We start from the raw sequence: 21,494 nt of genomic DNA, 5'->3' as shown, positions 1-21,494 counted from the left end.
GATGCCTTGGCTTGCTAGCTGCCTTTCCTGAAATACGGTATAGAGAGCAAAAATGGGCTGAGTGATACCAAACCGTGCGACAAAATTCATGCTTTCTTAGTATTTTGTTTCATGGGTTAAATGTGAGCTTGGGACAGTCAACTTTAACCTTGTAAGAAGCCAGTTCCCATTAGCTTCCATGTTTTTTTTCTTTTCTGAAGTGTCTATAGAAGCATTTTTGAATAACGAGACCCTGTAATCAAACACTGGGCTGCACTGCAAACATGCAGCAGTTCTGCCTTTTGCAGGTACCCGAGACATGGGATATAGAACCTGATTCCTTTGGTGGAATGCTAATAGGAATCAAATTTGACTGGTATTAACCTCAACCATGCTACTCCTGACTTGCACCAGAGTTAGCTGTAGGAGGCTCAGAGGTGCAACCCGTGAATGAAACTGGAATGGATTTGAGACCATGCACTTGGCAGCATAAATTGTGAAGAGTAATGTAAGTAGGTTTTAGAAGTCATTGAAATTAGTGTCTTCTTCTGGTGGTGTCAGCAACAGGAGAATGCTTGGAGACTCGTTAGCTCATAATTCTGAAAGAATACCTGCTGTGCATGACTTAGCAAGTGGCGTGAGTAGGGACTGGCCCTGCCTGGTGTGCACTGGGTTCGGCTGTAGCCAGCACTGGTACTGAAACCTCTAACACACACAGAGTAATACGATTTAACTCTGGGAGTCTCAGACCTCTGAGCTGGAGCAGGGGACTGCTGCTTCAAAATGCATGAAGTGAGCAAGGTTTTAGCAGGAGGAGGAATCGCTGTTTCTTCTTGGGGCCTTGTGTAAAAACTGCTTGGGAATTAATCCTTCACTTTGTTTTGGCATCCTTTATATTGACAGAGGAATGTTAGTAACAAGCATGCTACCTGAAGCTCCATCTTTTGGCCAAAGACCTTCAGTTAGGAACTACAAGACAAATTAAAAATAAAAATAAAATCTATTAATCGTACCTTACCATACCATATCTAAAATAATCAGGTTAGGATAGTCGTCAGTTTTGCTGGCCTAATGAACAGAGCGTCTTATCAGAAGCTCTTGTTTCAAATATATAAAAATGAGAGCGAGCACTTTCTTTTACCTATGTTCAGTGGTTTACAGAAAAGAAAATTGTGCACCAAAATTAGCCTGAAATTTGAAAAACTCATTAGTGTTTGAAGTGGGTCATGAAATGAGCAATGTAATCCCTTCATGTTACTCCTAATGTCGTATTTGTGTTTACGGATGTGTTGCCCTTGGTTGATGGTAGGTTCTGCTTTTGTAATGTAATTTAATTTCTTTCTTATTATAGGCATAGAGCTTGCAAATCTAATAATAAATTTCTGTAAATATTACTTTGGGAGGCATCTGTTCCTTAAGGAAGCCTGAGAACCCATGTTTGTTTTATTTATAGCATATGCACAGCGTAAATAGTTCCTGGAAGATCTTCTGCAGGGCTGGGGATGCGATGACATCCAGGGACGTTGTGATCTGGGTGACTGCGTGGGAAGACACGTGACAAACTCCCATTTTTTTAGGGGCTTATCTGGTCACAGGTCCAGTGACAGGATGGCAAGCGTTCCCTGTTGTCCTCATAGCTAAGGGACAAGGTGAAGTTTGCAGCAAGTTTGCTGCGGGACCGTGTTGTGTGTACGTGCAGGGAGTTGTGTGTGCGTGTGGCTCGCTTTGTGCTTGTGTCTTTGCACCAGCGGCGCGTGTGAGCACAGCCAAGCTACCCAGATGCACAGAATTTGGTGGGGGAGTTGTGGTTTATGTCAGTTGAGGGTTTTCTTCTGTAAGGAGGAGTAGCCTTAGATGGAAAGAGTTGTCGGGTGACTGAGATTTTTCTTATTTGCTTTGTCGTGGCCTTTAGATCAGCTGCACGGTTTGTATTTCAAAGGCTATAAAACGTTACGTAAACCCGTCGTATGGTGTACCCATCGCAAGCTCACATCTGCAGCATCCAGGGCAGAGATGATGAGGGGCACCCAGTGCCTGGGGCCCCTGCGTTGGTAGAGGATGGATGAAATGAAACAGGTCTGAATGAAACCCATGGAGAAACCATGCCCCAGAATGCAGAGGGGTGAAAATCCCCAATTTCAGCCTAGAAACTCCTATTTGACCCTGTATTTGATAAATCACAGGAGAGGCACATCTGGGGGTATTTTTCCATGCATCCATCCTTTCTTCAACCTTATGCGGTCTCCTTTCTGCTGATGTGACTCTTCCCAAGTGTTCAGATGGTGGAGAAACAACAAAAAACACAAACAAGAGTGCATCTGTCCCCACTAAAAGCTTCCTGGCCTCTTGGGCTGGCTGTGCAGTATCCCTCAGGCAGGCGATTGACCATAGGGTGTTTGCTGCAAAGCTGCATCAAAGCTGCACGAGGTTCTCAGAGGGCAATGAAAAGCTGCTGGGTTTTCCCATGGTCCATAAAGAGAAGACAAGAGTAAGGGATCTGTTACCTTTATTCCAAGATTAGAAGGGAACCCATGACCACATTATTTTATCTTCTGCAATTTTCCCTAGACAGGGCATTCAAGTATATATTATTTATGATAATGTATATTATAAAAATGGGTATTCTAAAACATAGCTAATCCACAATTTGAGTGGGTTTAATTTAAAATTTTAATTTTTTTTTTTTTTAATTTTAAAAGTCCAAGAATCTCTATTTAAGAACTATATTTGCTATTTGGATGTGGACCTGGGCAGCTGGCACTGCTTGAGCATGCGCATCGGACAGGGTGATCTTCAAGGGTCCCTTCCAACCTCAGCCACTGCTGTGATTCTGTGAACTCCATGCCAGTCTCTACCTTTTCTGATAAACTGGCCTTGTATTTAGTTCCCCCCTGATTAGTTCTTTATTATTCAGATGATCTGCTATCACAGCTGCAGCAGAGAATTCTGACCTTTTGCTTGGTTTGGGATTTGATAAACTGTTGTATTTTATTTATGTTTGAGCAATGGCTTTATGCAACTTCATGTTACTAAATATAGAACGTGGTTAGGCCCTCAAGTTTATTTGCCACCATTTTTGCATTTTTCAAAGGCACAATTATCTTTGGATTGTGCACTGTTGCAACGTCAGTGGGACATGACACATGCATGCAGTTAAGCAGGTCAGTATGTGGTTTTTTGGATTAGGACCAGAAAGTTTGGATACAAATGATCCCTTATTTATATTTTGCTAGACCTAAAGGGTGGGAAAATGGGATGGAAAGGATTCTAATTTTCTGCTGATTCAAACAATGGTTTTTGGCAAGAGTGCTATTCCTTTCAACTGCAAAATCAGAAGAAACGTAACTCTGTACGAGGACAAAGTGAGGTGACTCTGCAATCGGCTCAGATATGTTAATTTGGGTTATTGGTGAAGAGTAAATTATGCCAGCACAGGCAAACCTCACTTAATTCTTAGCGTTTGGCTGTGATTTATGACAGAACTATCATGATGTAGCTCTTGGAAGAATTTTAATCAAACCAAACTGGGGCGCCACGTCGTCTTACAAGAACAAAGAGGTCTGTGAGAGAGGGAGGTTAAAGAGGGGTACAATTTCATTCTCCACCTTTGAAGGTGAACATTTTTAATGACATCTCTTGTAAACAATGTGAGATTTGAAGGAAGTAGCTGTGTCCTAGTCTTAGGGAAAACAAAAGCAAGTCCTGAGTTCCTTCGCCCATTCAAATAGAACTTAAATTGTTTCTTTTGTAAGGGATCTTGGAACCACGTTGTCCCATCTCTGTGTCCTGTGGATGGCTTGCTGTGGGCTCTCTGATTTAGATGGGATCTCTTCCTGCAGCTCTCTAAAGGTAAGTATAGATGTGTCCTGCCAAATGACAATCTCAAAACTATCTTCAGTTGATACTTTTTCCTTGTAGGCTTTGTTCTCTTTACAACCTTTGTTTTACTAAAGGACTTTGGTTGGATGCCTTCAATTGCATGTTTTAGTTTAAAAGACACTACAGTTTTGGTGGGGTTTTTTTGATAAGGTGTAACTTTCAGGCCTGCTCCTGAAGATGCCTAATACAGAATAGCATTTGTTGCTATATTAGCCGTAGATATTTAAGGTGACAACAGCCACACTTGAAAAGTGTTCACTTGCGTGCTCATTTCCTGTTGTGCCATGTCATATTTCAAATATTAGAAAACATTTTGCAAAGCTTGAGTGTTACTTGTGCAAGCCTGTGGTTTATATATTTATTCTGTTTACTTCTGCTGAGGAACTCTACATAGCCTATAACAATATCTCTGACCTGAGCCAGCTGACCTGGCTGGATCACCTTGAGGTTTTGGACCTGGAAGAGAACAATATTGAGGACATCAACCAGATGCAGTACCTAGGACTGTGTCGCAAGCTGAGCCGCCTGACAGTGGAGGGCAACCTTATTTGTCTGAAGCCAAATGCAGAATCAGCAGAGGTGAGGACTTGGTTTGCACACATTGTGTTAATTTTTGGCAGTGCTTTTTTAGTCTGAGTTGGAAACGAGAAAAATTTCTGCATCTTCCTATTGTATCGCTCCGAGTGATGACATGGGATGCATTTCTCATCTTTCATTCCTGTTGATTTTGTCCTCTTGTGGGTATTGTCTCCAAGATGAGCACAAATGAAATACAAGGAGTGCTAGTAAAGACTCAGGCCTGTTTCCTAGCAATGTGTTCCTTCTTACCTATGAGAATGGGATTAAACTAGAAAACAGCTGTTCTGATCCATACAGCTGTTCTGCCGTCTCCCAGCTTCCAGTGCAAACAAACACCTTAATGGAAGACCAAGGAGAGCGTGGACCCCAGCTGTATGGATCCTTCTAGCCTGTAGGGATCTTGTAATGGGTTAGAAAGCCAATATTTTTTTTACAAGATGTGCCAGTTGCAATGTCTCAATTAGTTATCTGTCTTTGTTCGTTTGAATTTCTTTTGGAAGCTCTCTGGTCCAACAGCGAGTGCTCCAGGACCACCACCATGCTCAAAAATTGAACCCTCAGAAAAACAATGCTTGAGATAACTAGGAAAAGCTGTGCTGTAGGAACAGCTTGCTGTCCTTTCCCCTGAAAGATTAAAATCAAATGGCCAAAAATACCTTCAGCAAAAGCTGAAGATACAAAATACAGTAATCACCTCTTACATACTGAAATGATAAAATCGTTTCTGCGGAGGTATTTTGTTGAGGGCATGAGATCCACTGTGTCACAAAGATAGAAAACACAGTTTTCATCAGGAAGAAACACTGCTTTGGGTTTCAGGGCACTCACCAAGAAAAGTAAGGGAGATCTAAATCTACATGGACAGTCTCAAAGCTGTATTACTCTCTTTCACTTTCCCCTGCTTCAAAAAACCAAGCATTGCTGGGATATAAAAATGAGCATCCTGCCATGTGCTGAAAAAGTAGCTGGAGGAAAAGTAGGGTTTAAAAAAACTGGTCAAATAGGAGTGTTCCTTATTTTGGTCACATGGTGTCTAACAAAGATCATGAGGTGAGAGTTTATGGCCAGCACACAATATCTTGTCATCCAGACCTTCTGGAAGGTGACAGGCCCACACACGCACACATAGGTGTGTAACACGCAGCGCTCAGGAAGGACGGTGCAGTCCCCGGCGGCACCGTGAAGAGCTGATAACGCAGGGGTTATCAAAGGAAGCAGAGCAGGAGCTGGCACTGTGCCTCCGCTGTGCCATGTTCCGCAGTGTGCATTTCACAGTGATCATGCCCGTGCCGTTAATTTGCGTGAAAGGTTGGGTTTGATATTTGTCTTGGATTTAGACTCGAAAGCTCTGGTGCTATCACTAAAACTCAGTCATGTAGTAGACGTGCATATTTTAAATCTTTGTGCTTTTTAGATACACGAGTTATTAGCATTTTTCAGATTTAATTGTTGGCTTGATCATATCCCTCAGTAAAAGGAGCCACAGAAGGTAGTGCTTTAGCTATCATAATTTTCCTCTCTGGAATCCAAAAGAAAATATTATACACTTGCCTTTCTGTTTTGAACTGCTAGAAGTATACTTCAGAGACCACATTTGTAATGATTTGCAAACAAAATGATTTCTCTATTAGTAGTTCTTCCTTACAGAAGATGCAATCATGAGAGGAAAAAACTTATTCCTACAGTAAGGAAGCACTGCCTGCTTCTGGTGGACAAAGCACGCCTACTTAGTGGTTTTACTCTCACGGAGACAAATACAACTTCTGAGACTTCCTTCCCATAGCCTCCTACCACGAGCATGATGCAGTATATCCTAACAGCGCAGAAAGTCTGTTTCTACTCCCTTGTCGTTCCTGCTCAATGAAAAGTGGTGGTTTTGGAGGACACTTGGCATCCTCAGCCCTCAAATGCACTTGTAATGGAGAAATGTCAGATCGCCCTTGGTTTGTTTAGCTGAGGAAATAAGTCCTCGGGATGCTGCTGCGTGTTGTCACGTAACGGGAATTCGAAGAGGAGTGCGATGTGGTGCTGTGCCCCATGCTCTTCTCCCTGCGGAATGGCTGTCTCTACTTCTGCGCAAGTAGTTGCATTCAAATGCCAGACCGAATGTGTCGAGGGAGCCTGCACGATGGTGTTTTACACCGAGCTGGAACAGGCAGGCAGTAAGTTCACTGTGGTCTCCCACCCAGTCTCCGTGTTGGGAAGCTGCTCAGCCCTGGGATGGTTACAAAGCTGGCCCTGCCCTTGCCTGCTAAGAGTTTCTCTGTGGGCTTTGTCGCGTTCTTCATTTCAACTGATGTTTGCATTTCTTCAGGGTATAGAAAAGCCACCTGAAATACAGGAAAGAATAGATGTGGGCTTACTTTGCCGTGCCCTTGATGGCCAGCTCTAATTCCTCAAGCTCCTTCTTGTAGTCTAGCCCTTGCTACAGCTCTGTCAAAGCTCTTCTGCTTATTTACTTTTAATCTACAGAATGGTCCAGCTAAATTTACTGCTCTTTCTTCAGACAGGCTGTTTGGTCTCTGTAATTTGATTTTCAGATGAGCTCATCTTCCCCTCTTATCTAAACCAAGAGCAACAACCTGATGATAAATTCTGCAGCCTCTGTTGCAGTCATGTACCATAAGCGTAACGTGATGCTTCCCTCCGACAGGACATGGCTGGGAATTGGCTGTAGCCCAGGCACTGCTCTGAGCACATGTGGTACGGGGTAGCATGGCAATCGGTTGACTCATTTTCTAAATGAAGATTAAAGGCTTAGTTAGAGAAATGTAGTGTCTGCCTCTTAACAACGAACTCGCGCTTTGTTTGGTGAAGTCCCTCTGTCTCCCTCAGTGCTGCATCGTGCAGAGGGAGGGAGTATACAGCCATCCAGGTCCCACAGAAAGATTTCTGTTTGTTGAATGAGGACTTGGCTTTGTGGGGTTTTCTAATATTGCACACAATGTCTTGAAAAGTGTAATATTTATCCAGATGAAGCAGTTGATTTGTAGGTAGCTGTTCATTCATATTCTGCCAGTAGCTGTGCACTCTTGCTTTCCACTTTCTTTTGGTAGAAGAGACCGCCATCACCGTGTTCTGCCATTTGTAATCGTGAGACTATTTTACCCAAAAATATTCCCGCTGCAAAGCAGCACGACCCAGTCAGCCCTGAGGTATTTTTCCCAAAGATGAAGGTGCCACCTGAAATTGGTCTACCACTGGAATCCACCAAAGCAGCCCAATTCGCCATGTGCTCTGAGCACAGTTGTAACTGTTCTGGGTTGGCCTCGCTGCTCACAGGTCCCCAGGCGTTGGCATGTGCTGGTGAATCATTTTATAACGTGTCAGCTCCACCCGTGCCTGCAGCAGGGAGCTGCACCCACACTTTCCCCCACAGCTGTCACACGGAGTCCGTGCGCACTGGGAGCAATCACGCTGTTTCTCCAGCCCTCACAAAAGAAACTCAAGCCCAGTCCAGTTCAGCCTTCTGCACCTGCTGTTGGCGTGCCACCTTTTGCAGAGGAAAATGTAATTTGGAGTAAGCCATCGCTTCTAACTGTATAATATCACACAGCGAATCCCCAAAGACTGCCCCGGAAAATCATTGCAGTTCATTCACTGTAGCTGGTCTATGGTTCCCTGAGAATGTTCTCTCTTTTTCCATGGGCAGGTGTAGCAACACTCAACACGCTTTCGAGTCTTCCCTGTCACCTGAGTATTGATGCAGCAACCAGAGAATCACAAAAGCAGGGAGAGAGGCTGGCTGAATGCTGAGGGTGCACAGGTTTTCCAGGGGCATCAGTGGCCTTTTATGCTTTTTTACATTATACATAATGTAAAACATAATATACATAATATAACAAAGACAAATGCCAAAGTTATCAGTGACTAAACAGTACATAAAGTTTGTGGTGTTTTTAAAAAAAAACAAACAGTGAGTAAACTTTACATAAAGTAAACAGTAAAGGAGCCTTTGGGCAGAAGGCACGTGTTTGCAATGCTCAGGACGTGCCCATGATCAGTTCGAGTAGAAATGATAGGAGGAAGCACAGTGAAATGAAACTCCTGTCCGTATGTATTGCTGTTGAACGAGGTGAATAGGTTTGCCTCGCAGAAGGCATTTCAAGTTATACGGCAGTTGTACAAACTGAACACTGTTGTGCTGCTGGTGGATGTCCACAGTCTGTCAAATAAACTGTGATCACTTTCTCAATTTCTCCAGGACCCAGATTATAATTACAGAGCTGAAGTAAAAAACCTCATTCCCCACTTGGAGTATTTGGATGAAGTACCAGCAAGCCAGACTGCTCTCCTTCCTGCCAAGAAGATACATGAGGACTGGCTAATCATCAAGGAATCCATCAAGAAAGGTGGTTTAGCTGGAGACCTGTCATGGTTAGGTATGTCAGGTTTCCTATTGGGGTTCATTTTTCAGGTTATGATGTGTGAAAAAGAAAGATGAAGAGCAAGCTGGCCTCTTCAAAGCCAGCGTTCAATTATCGCAAAGAGGTGAAGGACGTTGTCTTCTCCACTTGGGAAGTGAGGAAGCTAGAATTCAGCATGGTGCAGATTTAAATGAAAGCTGTCCTAAGCTGTGCATCAAGATCAAAAGAATGCAGATGAGTTCTAGAGCATCAAACAAATCCAGCAGCAGTTGGGAGTCTGTACTTAGCGTTCGTTCTGCATGATGGAAAGAAGCAAAGCTTGGAAAAGAATGTTTCAACAACAGCTGTTCGCAGGCCTTTCCATGGTAGCAGTCAATCCCATGTAGCATGGATGTAGCGGGATTTCCTACTCCAGTTTAATAATAGGAAAGGCAATTTGGTCATCCCCCGTCAATGGTAGCAACATCCTAGCAACTGAGATTGCATGGTCCTGTAAGAGATCTGTTCCATTTCCTTTGCCTCTGTGATTAAGTCCATTACAATCATTAGTAGAGAGTAAATGGTTTGAAAATAGATCTGTTGTGCCTTTGCCTGTAGCCTTCGTTATACTTCAGCTGTCCACGCTTTTATGTATCATGCTACATGCACTTTACCACGTACCATTAAATATTACAAAGTATTTCCTATAACTGCTCCTGTTGCTTCCCATTAGTGTGGGCAATGCAGTTGGCTTCCCAGCCCCCCCCCTCCCAGTTGTGGTGTGCCTGCCAACTGTACTCCATTAAAAATTTAGTTTGTTTTGGAATAAGTACATACATTTGTCATTTATTTAATCCCTGCGGGTCCGAATTGTTAGTTGTAATAGTAGTTATGGTAGGGAAAAAATCCATTAAAATCTGATCCCTCGGTGATCCTGCTTTGGCAACGTCAGCTACACTTCAGAAAACTAGTTAACAAAGGGAGCAGACAGGAACAGTGGGAATGAAGCACAAAAATGTGAATTCGTATTGTTTCCTAGTGTAACCAGACTTACAGTCTTGCCTTCAGCTCTAAACTGATCATCTTATATGGTCAGATTAAGACATCCCCATATTTTTTTCTTTCCTATAGCGATGTTGACTCCGGTACTTTTCACCCACTGTGTATTTCATGGGTTTATATTAATAACAACGGCCAAGGTATATTAAAGGTCCCTAACACTCAGCTCTTAAGGAAATGGCCGTATTATTACAGAGCTGATTGCTGCATTGTGGAGCTGGGAGATGCTCAACACTTCACAAAGCATGCTATTCATCTAGGCACCAAAATGAAATTTGCTTTCCTATGGATTGTTGGCTGCATGTGCTGCTCTTACAGCTGTGCTGTGCTCCCAGGACAGCCGGCAGTCGGGCAGGTAAGAGGACAAGGCTCTGTCTGCCTTTGCTAGCTTGTGTATAATCCACCCTGTCCCACAGAGTTACAAAACCTTGGTTATCACCTTTCTTTCTGAGGTAGAGAAGTATCTGTCTCTGAGGCAGTACTGGCAAAATCTGTCACTGCCATTCCCAGATTTCCGTAACTCCTGGTACGTGGTTTGTCCTGATTGACCAGTAGCTCTGGCAAGGTGGCCATCATCATTGTGCCTGGGCATTTAAGCAATGTATTTTAAGACTGAGGGCTTGGATTGTGACTCTGGCAAGCCTGCAGCACTTCCCCACAGGGAAGTGGGCTGCACATGAGAGGCAGCTTACTCTTACCGTAGGCACGCAGGCAGGGGAAGCAGCGGAGCCCTGGACACATCCAGGCTCACCCCTGGGACACTCGGAGCTGGGTGGTGGGCACAGAGGGGTTCCTGACCCCCCGTCTCTGTGCCAGGAGGAGGGTGGGAAGGGACTGTGGTTAGTTGGGGACTCCAGGTTCTGCCTGCTGCAGAGGACAGCCGCGGGGGACTGCATGCAGCACCAGGAAGCCCTCTGTCTCCTGGCTGGACCCATTCCAGCACATTTCTTGTAGCTACGATGACGTATTTTTCTGTCCCCGACAGTTCCAAGTGTGCAGCAGCAGCCCACTGTATTAGCAGTGCATGGTGACGGTGTGTCTGAAGCCTTGCACCACTGTGCTTACACTAGTGAAACCTCTCTCTTAGATTCGTGTCTCGGGGCGGTAGCAAGGCAGTCTGGCTGCAGACCAAGACCCCCGACAACTTCCAGACCTGGAACCGCGCTATGGTCTGCTAACGCGGGGAGATGTGGCAACGCCCACCTCTTGCACAGTGGCTGTCCTCTTCCAGCTCCCACCGTTCCTGATGAGCTGCTCGCAGAAGATGCCTCCAGTGATTTGACACATGGTAATGTATGAGTTTTAATCCTGTTCTTTCCCACACCTCCACCTCCTTCTGAATGTTATTACTGCTGATGAAAGCCTGGCTACTTTGAATACCACCCACCCATGCTGCTACTAGATCAGGTTCAGTATAGCTTTTCTTCCATAAGACTCACCTGCTTTAGCGTGGGCTTTCCTTTAACTTCCTCTGCAGCAGAAGGTGCAAGTCACCCCGGCTTCCCCCTCCTCAGCCCCTCACCCCCAGGCATTACGTGCTGCTGTCCCTCTCGACAGCCCCGTCCTGCAGTGGTGCTGTCTTGCTGGAGTTGCCTTTCACACCTCGTCAAAAGTTGTCCTGCTCAGTCCTTTAAATTACCCGTCAGCCCAGCTGGGGCTCGCTTAAGTCGCATCTGGGCACATCTTGTTCAGTCACAGGAATGTGGTCCAAGGTAGTCCCCTAGAAAGGCACGCTGATGCACACTCAGCCCCCGTTGGATCATGCCCACGGATCAAACTGCGTACATCACTGCTGGCAACGAGCGCTTTCTTTTGGGTTTCCAGGGGTGGGTCCCTCAGCAAGAGGAGTCAGTTCCTTGACTTCACATACCTGACCTACAGGCTCGCCCAAAACACAGGTGCACCGCTGCCCTTCGTGCCCTGGCCACCTGGAAGTACTGCCATGCTAGCAGCTCCTGGGGACAGCCGGATGGAAAGGGAGTTCACTTCTGGTCCCATATTTGGTGCTTCCCAAGACACCCTTCCCTGGCTCCTGGAAAGACCTTGATGGTGCAACTCCACTGGCCCATAGAGTGCAGATTAGATAGGAAGATGGTGTTTGTTTTCCCAGCGTTGTGGGGTGCTTCGCTCAGATGCCAGTCCCACCTGAGTTCCTTGCTGTAGGTAGGACTCAGGGTGATGAACTAGATGAAGCAATGCAGTGTCAACGGCTGAGCGTGCATTCGGGAAAGTACATGGAAACCAAGTGCAGCATTGCCAGGGAATGAGACCATGATTTCACGTGCACTTTTAGGTAACTAGCTCTACTGGTAGAGACAGTTTCACCCAAAGTTCACTGATTCTTCCTGCCCCTGTACTGCCTTGTCTCTTGTTTTGGCAAGAGCATCTGCACAGCCACATGGGGAACCTGATACTGATCGAGGTCTAGCTGAAAAATAACCTAGCAAAACAAACAAACAAAAAAATCCCAAATAGCATATTTAGTTTTAATCTGGCTCTGTTTCCTGATCTGACTTGCCTGTGTGGCCACACAAATGTTTGCACCAGCGCAGTGGAGGAGGCAGAGCAGAAGCAGAAGGAGACAGATTCTGGCAGAAACGGAGAAACTGCCTCTAAGCAGCAGTGTCAGGCCACACCAGCTGACACGCTGAGCCTATGCCATGGAATATCCCATCCTGCAGTCTGTGGGAAATGATGTTGACTGATTTCGAAGACAGCACCTTTTGTTAAACGCTGGAGTAAAATGTTTCCTTTTTTCCTTTCTTCTTAGGACTCAGTCAAGTTATATGCGGGAACCCCACCAAGGCCCTTCGTGCCAGGAGGCAAAAGCTAGGTGTATGTTTTTCTTGCAGACTTCATATTCCTGCCTAGTGACCCCTATAAATCCTGGGATAAACCTGAACGCCCGCTGTGGCTTGTGGCAGCTCACTCTCTTCTGTAGCCCAAAAGCCTGCAACATACAATTGGCCTCAAGGAGGATGGAGGGTCTTTTGCCCCGCCGTTGCAAAGGTGCCCGTGTCCTAGCAGCCATCAACCATCAGCTGTAAAGGAACATGTGAAAACTCTTTATTGGCTGCTGGCAGCACATTTCCTATCATTCTAGCTGAGCAAAGCGCAAAGCAAGATTGCAAAATTTGATGGTATTTCTACAATAGCTATTAGATACAATTTTTTTAGAAGTGTTTCTTTGATGCTGGCATAAATAGTCAGATCGCTGATGCTGCAGAGCCATTCCTATTGCCTAAACAAACACAAAGCCAAAGTGTGTTCCTCTTGGCAGCGGGGTGGTACCCCAGCCTGGAGGGTTGGCCTGCTTGCTTCAGCAGAAGCTGGGTGAGAGGGCACCCCTATAAAGGGGTGCAGTCTGGCTTGTCATGGTCACCTTTTGTGAGCCCTGAGGTGCAGCATGGCAGGGATACATGTGTGTGGGTTTAAAGAGGCAGTGCTAAATCAGGGAAACGGCCCGCACAGGGTACCTGCATTGCTGCGCTGTCGGCAGCCTCACTTAATGCTGACAACAGATGTTAAAGAACTGCTGGGAAAAAAATGTGCCCTTCCCTTGCCTCCCTGCTGCTACTGCCCGAGCACTGGAAGCTTTTCTGAAACAAATGTGAGCATTTCAGTGAATGACTGTGTGTTATAAACTAAGATGTGGAAGGGGACTGCGGTCATATGCCGAATGGTGCAATTTCTGTGGTACTGGTCTTAATGTGCTTATTGGTATAGATGCTATGGGTTTGTACACCAGTGAGATATACATCAGCATTTTTGTTACAGCCACCCTGGGTTCCTCAGGCTGTAACAGTGCATGTGACCGGGGCATGGTGCTTCTTAAACTGAAGAGCAAGAAAGTAGGGAGGGGTGATCTGAGAAGTCAGGAGTGACAGCAGATTTTGATGCCTTCTAAAATCCACAATCTAGAAGCAGAGCTGGGGAGAGCTCCTGAGGTCATCAAGGTAACTCCTATCATTTTTGCAGCCACCTGCACCTTTGAAACTGTGCGGTCTGAGGACAGAAAACATTTACAGCTCTGGAGGAGGAAGAGATCTGCACCAGGAAGATGTGTTCTCTGACCTGAGAGTACAGAGTGAGCAGCACAAGCGGTGAGACAGTGGGAGCAATCTTGTCGTGCGATAAAACAGGCATTCATTTTGTGCTGTAATAATAAAATAAACTCTTTGGCCACCTGGTGGCAGTTTCAGGGGATAGACTTGGCCTCCTGCCTTCCTGTCCCTGGGGTGGGATTCCTTTCATCAGTCCTCCCGGATCCTTCCATCAGCCCTCCCCAATCCTTCCATCAGTCCTCCCCAATCCTTCCATCCGTCCTCCCCAGTCCTTCCATCAGTCCTCCCGGATCCTTCCATCAGTCCTCCCGGATCCTTCCATCCATCCTCCCTGATCCTTCCATCAGTTCTGCCGCTGGAGCTGCTGTGGGGTGGCCAAGGGAGAAGAAACCTCTGACTTCTCTGTAGAGCAGGCTGAGGACCAGCCCAGGCAGGGTGGGCTGGCTTGCTTAGCGAGAGCAAGGAAATGACTTTTCGTAACTGGTAAGGCATTCTTGGCCCTGCCAGTGTCTGTCTTTCAGCCAGTAAAAGTGAAAGTGGATGAGGTTTTCTGCAAGCATCGCGTTGGCCTAACCAAATGAAAGGCTGAAAGGAAAATACTGGCATGCTGAGATTCCCCCATCTATCTCACAGACAGATAACGGTGGGTTTGGAAGTAGAACTGATGATGAATTTATTTCTCTGAGCTTACTTCCCTGTGTAGTACTTTAAATCTGCCCCATTTCACTTGATTAACTTTTTAGCACGCTTTCAGATAATCAGACACAGGCAGCTTAGACGGCTGATCCATTTAGAATGATTTTCCACATCTCCAGGAAAGTGGGAAATCGCAGTGGGTGACTAAACCCGCTGCCTGGGTGTTTGCCTGTGTGGCCATGCCAAGCTGCACTTGGCTGGCTGCACGTTCACAACTCCAAGGCTAACTACGGATGTGAAACTCGATGTTGTCCAGGTGCCTGCAAACAGGTCAGCAAGAAGAAGCCACCCAAGCACTGAAGGCAGCTCTTGGTGATGAGGAAGAGGGTGACGACTGCAGCCTGCCCGACAGCTGTGGAGATGAGTTGAGGGAGACCTGTGATGAGGACCTCATTGAAAGGATTTCACTTGATTCTTCTTGCCACTCCTCTCTGTCCCAATCTTCCTCAGGTACTGGACCTAAACCTGTGGGGGTGGGTTATCCCTTGGTAGTGACACGTGCTACTAACCGTTTGTAGATAGGTGTGTTAGTAACTGCGGTGTTTTGTGAGATCTGGCTTCTGTGCTCTAGAGCAGCAATCTGGAAATATTATTGCAGAGGCAGACCCGAAGTGATCCGTTCAAGTTTTTAAGCAGGGCATGGTGGCCAGCCGTGTTGACTATCAGTTGATACATTTTGGCATGGATCTGTAGAATTAAGAGGAACAACGCTGATCTTACACCAGCTTAGCATCAGCTCTAGAGGAAGGACATGCTTCCGTCTTTTACCTTGTGTCATTAATTTCTGTCAGTGCCAGGTGAGTCTAAAATACGGTTGTTCCAACTGAACTATATTTTAATACAGTTGGCACTGACGGAAATAATGGCTGAGCTAATGATTAAGGTTTAACTGGGCAACTGGGAATTCTAGAAAGATATGCAACCAAAGGAATGCATTCAGTAAAAGAGCTTAAAACTGCGGTGTGCTCTTCTGCTCAGGAACAAAGCCAAAGGGCTCTCTGGAATTGCGTGAACGAAAGCAGAATTCCCACTCTTCACTACTTTTTGTATATTGTATTGAAGACTATTAGAGACGTTAATAATGGTTATTCCAAACACATATCAAGTAGGAGACCTTACAAAAGTACAACTTTAATCTGTTTCTATTGTTAATAACAACTTCTTTTTTTTGCCTCAATAAATATTTGCATGTAAGTTTTCATTTTATACATTTCTTTCAAAGGTAAAAATGGATCTATTAAAATTTGGAAAAATATATTTTGGAAAAAAACCAGAAGTACCATCAAACTATTCAACGTCTCTGTGTATTAACAATAATATAAACAATATCTCCTTAACAGGAACAGAAGCTGTTTAGAAAAACCTAAAGGAATGACCTGTTGTCTAGTGACCGCAGAAGTCTTAGATTATGATCTCATGGTCTCTTTAGATGTAATCTGATCTTTTTCAGATTTAATCTGATTTCTTAAGGCTGAGTATGATTTATTATGATCTCATCATCTTTGTAGATTGAGTAGACAATGCCCCAGACATCTCAGAGTGTACCAGTGTCATGTGCTATAGGACTATGGAAGTGAACGGATGGCATAGATCTGCCCATCTTGCAATCAAATCTGTTAGGATCTGGTTACAAGATGGAGGGAGCAGTTGAAATCTAGTATTACCTAAGGCATGGGGTGGGGGGGAGATGGCCCAGATCCCAAACCACAAGCAGCTGGCCATAATAACCAAGATTCAAATAATCACAAACACAGTAGCCTTTTCCCACTGTCACTAATAGACATATGTGTTTTGCAGAGCAAATACCCGGTAAAATTTTAGCATCTGATAGCCTTTATTCAGCAAGGCAGTTAAAAATCACTTGACTTCTGTGACTTGAGACTGTGTCAAGATTTGGAGATATATTTAAGTGCCTCAACACTTAGTTTCAGAAGTTTGTCCTACCCAATGTGGCTTTCTCACAGAACAACTTGTAGCTGGAAACAATCCTTCTGACCAGGAAAGGACAAGTCACTTGAGCAAAACTGCTCTCGTGTAAAAGTGTTTGCAGCATTGGATCTGTATAATCTGCATTCTTTGGGAGTCATTGAGTGTTATTCTGGGCTTTTGAATCAGGCATACCAGTCTTTCAGAGTGTCTTTACTTAAAAACAAATAAAAAACCCTATGAAATTCAGGCATTTTGAAAGCGTACAGTATGATGGAAACTATGCAGTGAACGTTTTAGATCAGCTTTATGTGGTTACCTAAGCAGTAAAATACATCCCCATTAATTAGGGGCTATAAAGCTGAACTTTCTGAGCCTGGGTTTTGGTGGCACATTCTTTAGATTGTGTTCCTGCCCTGGACCACGCAGATCAAGCGTTTAGGTACAACTGGTTCTTTTAATAGACAAGAGCAATCAGATCCCTGCTATCTATAGAATGGTTTTAAGCATATATGCATGCATGTTATATTCATAAATCAGGAACAAGATTTTTCTTCTACGTATGTTGCACCTGAGGATTACGTGGGCTAAAATATGAACAGCCCGATAGTAGCCCTGCATGTAATGCAGTATTTTCCCTAGCAGTCAGGCACTTTCTGTTATTTTAAGGCTAATCTCAAGATCTTATCCTTACACCTCTGCCTCTGAATAAAAAAAAAAGTGGATCCACTCACCTGTGATTACTCCTGTGCCTTGAGTGTTAGACCACTGGATGGAGTCCTCCAGTATTTAAAGCAAGTCAGTGCAAACACTGGCCAGGAGTGATGCAGGTATGATCCTGCCTGAGAGCCGGAGGATGGTTGAGCTGGTCTGTCCCTCTTGAGCTGTGCATGGCTCGTGAGCAGTTCCAGTGCATGGCACATCACCAGCAACACGGGCAGGGAGGCTGCCAAGTAACCCAAACCCCTGACTATCAGAGGAAGCAATTCAACAAGGCCAGCATTGCTGTGTGCCCTGCGACACATTTGCCCACCCAGCTCCATCACACAGCATTCTCCAAAGCCTTTTGCTCACTGGGTTGGTCATTCAGAAGTAAGATGAACTGGTAAATCACTGTGCTTCTCCTTCCTGTTTCAGGTTCGTCACAGGGTCAGGAAGGTGCAGTGTTCTCCAACCCAAACCACCGTCTAATTCCGTCCCCTCCAAAAAGCCCTTCACCTGCATCCCTAATGGGTCTTGCAGCACGACCCTGGAAAATGAGGAACCACAGGGTAAGGTGCCTAAAAATACCCAGCCAAGAGGAGGACAAGCAGTGGACACAGCGAGGCCAGTCAAGGGCTCACCAAGAAACCCCATCCCAGCCTCTGGACAAGGCTCTTGCTCTCCTGAGCCAGCACAGCTTGCCAGCTGCTTCTGGATCCCAAGGGCAGCGCCAGCCTGCTGGGAACGCTGGCCGGCAAAGGCCTATTTCAGGACCAGCAGCTGCTGGATCAACAAGCATCAGGTATATGTGCACCACTGGCAGCACTGTCTGCAGTGTGTCAGGAAAACAGGAGGGACTTTATGGCAGGAAAAAGCAGCCTTCTGTGTCGTCTCCGGAGTCTTCTGCCTATTCTGTAAAAGGAGCTCCTTTTTTTTCTGCTGACATTTACCTTTGTCCGCCTAATGTTAAAATGAAACATTTTCTCATGTTCCTTGAGGCTTGATCTTTGGAAATTTTGTATTTTCTTGAATAATAGTTGTTTGCTTTTTTTCCTCTGTTCTTACTGCTCCATCCTCATGTTCCCCACTCAGAGCCAATGCCCACATCTGTTGCAGAGCTCTTGTAGTGGTGCTTGTTCAAGGCTCTCCTCGGGTAAACCCCAGGACAAGTTCCTGAAATCCCACTTCATTTTTTTTTTTCCCTTGACACTGACATTAATTCATGTCAGAATGAGCTCTGGAAAATAAAGTAGGCATTAGAGCAGTGTCACATGCACCAAAACATGGTTATTTCTGAACCCGCTTACTGTAAGATTAGCGTTGTGTTGCTTCTTTGAAGGAATAAAGCTGAGTTGCGACATGACACCCAGATGTTGAAGTTCATGTAGTCATTGCAGAGCAGCAGCGGCAGCGAGCGCGTGCCTGCACGGGAGGCTGGTGTGCCTTGTGCTGCTCCCAGGCCTGGCAGCTTTTGGTTCAGTTTTCAGAGCAGGAGATGGCAGAGCTGGTGGGGAGAATGTGGCTCTCCAGACCCAGGGTGTAATTTCATCTTAGCGTTTCTCTCTTTTTTTTTTTTTTTTCCTCAGGCCAATCGTGGACAAGAGGAATTGTGGATCTCTCAGAGAGATCAACTGCCACGCGCTGGCTGTCTGCTCATCCCCAACAGCCTCGGGGGGGTTTGGGCTGATGAACACCGTGCGGCCCCTGACTGTGCTGCAGTCCCTGCCAGACAGAGCCACTGCCTCAGCAACATCTCAGAACAAAAGTCCCCGCTCTTAGAAGGTACCCGGGCGGCAGCGTGTGTCAGAGCCATGTATGCAGCACAGTCTTGAATCGATGTCATCTTTCCGATTCTTCTGCAAGCTAAACACAAAGCTGTGCAAGTAGAGCAGTTCAAACAAATGACATGATTTGCCTCAATTAAGGCTACAGCCGGTCCAGAAATGCTTTCTTTAAAGAGCACCCGCTGATCAACAGAAGAGCTAATCAACCTCCTATTACAGCAAAACATGGGTATTTTTGCAGCCGTCGTGCACTAAAACAGAACAAGCCCTGAAGTATTTCCACGCTCAGCCACCTGACCTAGCAGCAGCCCCATGATGTATCTATCTTCTGCAGTCGTGGATGTTTAACACGCAAGGGGCAAAGCCAAGGGCTTGAGAGGAAGCATTGGCTGGAGCAGGCTGGAAGGGAGGGCTGCGTCACCTTGAGGAAGAGCCCGGCAAGGCTGGGTGCTTGCAGCCCTTCGGCCGCCACAGGAGCTCACCCTGTTCACAGGCACCCAGGGTTCTTGGTGCCTGCATTGCTGTGGGAGCAAATGCTGACCAAGTGGGTCATCCCAACGAGCACGTTTGTTTGCTCCGTTGCCACCTGGAAGGATTTCTCTCACTTCCTATGGGTAGATGTTGCATGCCAGGATTCCTCTGTAAGCAGGTGTCAGAGCATCCCCTGCGTGTGCCTTTAGAGTCAGGCATCCCACCTAGACTTTCCAGTTTCCTATGACTGAATAATTTTAAGTAATGCTGCAGCAAAAACAGTGCAGGGAAGTAAGGGAGCAATCTCTTGATTTTTTTCGGTAGGGCATTTGCTTTATATTTGGGTGAGATTTGAAACATCTATTTTAGTGTCTGCAGACTGTGAGATGCTGATCCAAATGCCTGTGCCTTACAACTTTATTGATGTTGCAGTCTGAAACCAAGTGTCATCACATTTTTTCCCAGTTTAAATTACTATGTTAGGTATATATGTTTAAACCAGTTGATAAAACAGTAATTACATGATGAGTGAATGAATTGGTTTATGTCTTCTTTCTACTGGTCTGCTTAACGTAGAGGAGCAGAATAACAGAGAAAGCCCCAAAACGTTGTCTCGTCATGGTGATACTTGAACCACTTTCTCCTACAAAATAGTCTGGAGCTTGAAGCTAGCTCGCCCAGTTTTGGTGAGTAGTAGAGAAAATCATCCATCAAAAATCATTAAGAATTATGTGGCCTGTGGTTCTGTGCAGTACTAGGGATGCAGGCAGGATTTCCCATCAGATGTTGCCCAGCAACAGGGCCTGTGTCTTCATACAGGCTCCTAACATCGACTTTTTGCCAGTGTCACTGACCATGACCATCACCAAAGGAAAAATCTGACCTTGTGAAAGAAAGAAGAAAGCGGCAGCATAGTTTCCAGAACGCTCTGCACCCTCCCTGCCTGCTTGAGGTCTGCAGCCCTTGCTGGCGGTCAGCACTGGTGGCCATCAGGCCCTTCTCTGTAGCCAGGGTGGTGTCAGTGGGAGGTGGGTAGGTCTGGCTTCTCCAAATATTCAGAGCCACCTTCTCAGTCTGCATCCTTGATGTCAAAGGAGCAGAGGGGGAAAAAAACCGTGAGTGAGTTTTTGTGCATGGCAGCTGGGGCAGCTAGATGGGTCTGCGCATGCGCATCTGCAAAACTCTGGATCTGGAAAGTGCTCTCAAAAGTGCCTGTCAGCTTTTCTCGTGGCAAACACAACTCATTTCTATACGTGCATGAGGCAAGGAGCTTCTCTGCAGTGGCAGAGGGGGCTTGGAGAAATGGTCGGGAAAAAAGCTCTGCCTCGTGTGTGGGAAGTAAGAGTCACTGAGGGCTTCATCAAAACCATTTAACTCAGGGTTTCCTTTTTTATCTTCCCTTCGGGTACCCCAGTGGTAACTCTCAGGGGTGCAGGCAGTGTGTGACCTTCAAAACAGCCACCCCACCCCTTGCTAACCAGCTCTGCTGCACTGATGGCCTAACCAAGGCAGTGCAGTGGCGTGGCGGGTGCGTACAGAGGCAGGAGGAGGTGTCTGCGCTACCTGTTGATCACCTCATCCGCTGGTGGCCCAGCACCTCCTCAGGTGCACATTGGTAGGGATGGGCACGTAAGACAGGCTTGAAGCCACATGCTGTCACGTCCTGGCAGTGTCCCCGTGCGGATTTAGTGTCCAGAGCTGACTCAAAGGCCTGAGGAACAAAGCAGATGGCACCGTGTGGCTTTAGTGGCCCCGTGCTGCAGCAGCAAGCAGCAGTGCCAGGAGCTGGGGGCCCTGGGCACTGGCGGGGCAGCATCTGAATGCCGCTCTCGTTTGAATCTCTGGGTTCTGTGCAGGAAAGCAAAAGCTCTGCTCTCAGCTGGACCTTGCGAGCCCTGTGCTTCTCTGGGAGGTGTGCTCGGCGCACTGCTGACCGCCTGCCCAGCGCACAGGGTGGGAGGCTGCAGAAGGATGCTCCCGTGCTCAGCAATGTGACAACGCTTATCTCC

At 46.1% G+C, this 21,494-nt stretch overlaps 1 protein-coding gene across 4 annotated transcripts in view; it reads left to right on the top strand.

Annotated features, from left to right (window-relative positions):
* The window catches only part of LRRC56 (leucine rich repeat containing 56), a 65,416-nt gene extending 45,416 nt beyond the window's left edge, over nt 1–20,000 (top strand). For all 4 annotated transcript variants that reach the window (XM_040609479.1, XM_040609478.1, XM_040609481.1 and 1 more), the window contains 9 exons: nt 3,732–3,828; nt 4,240–4,437; nt 8,642–8,819; nt 10,930–11,130; nt 12,613–12,677; nt 13,821–13,945; nt 14,859–15,052; nt 17,666–18,032; nt 18,817–20,000. In XM_040609479.1, coding sequence (XP_040465413.1) covers nt 3,732–3,828; nt 4,240–4,437; nt 8,642–8,819; nt 10,930–11,130; nt 12,613–12,677; nt 13,821–13,945; nt 14,859–15,052; nt 17,666–18,032; nt 18,817–19,009 — 1,618 coding nt within the window. In that variant the 3' untranslated portion in view covers nt 19,010–20,000. The remainder of the gene's footprint in view (nt 1–3,731; nt 3,829–4,239; nt 4,438–8,641; nt 8,820–10,929; nt 11,131–12,612; nt 12,678–13,820; nt 13,946–14,858; nt 15,053–17,665; nt 18,033–18,816) is intronic.
* The last annotated feature ends 1,494 nt before the right edge of the window (nt 20,001–21,494 follow it).

This window comes from Falco naumanni, chromosome 10 (genome assembly GCF_017639655.2).
Source record: "Falco naumanni isolate bFalNau1 chromosome 10, bFalNau1.pat, whole genome shotgun sequence".
Classification (NCBI taxonomy): domain Eukaryota; kingdom Metazoa; phylum Chordata; class Aves; order Falconiformes; family Falconidae; genus Falco; species Falco naumanni.
The sequence above is the reverse complement of the archived record's forward strand: the minus strand, read 5'-3'. Positions and strand labels throughout refer to the sequence as shown.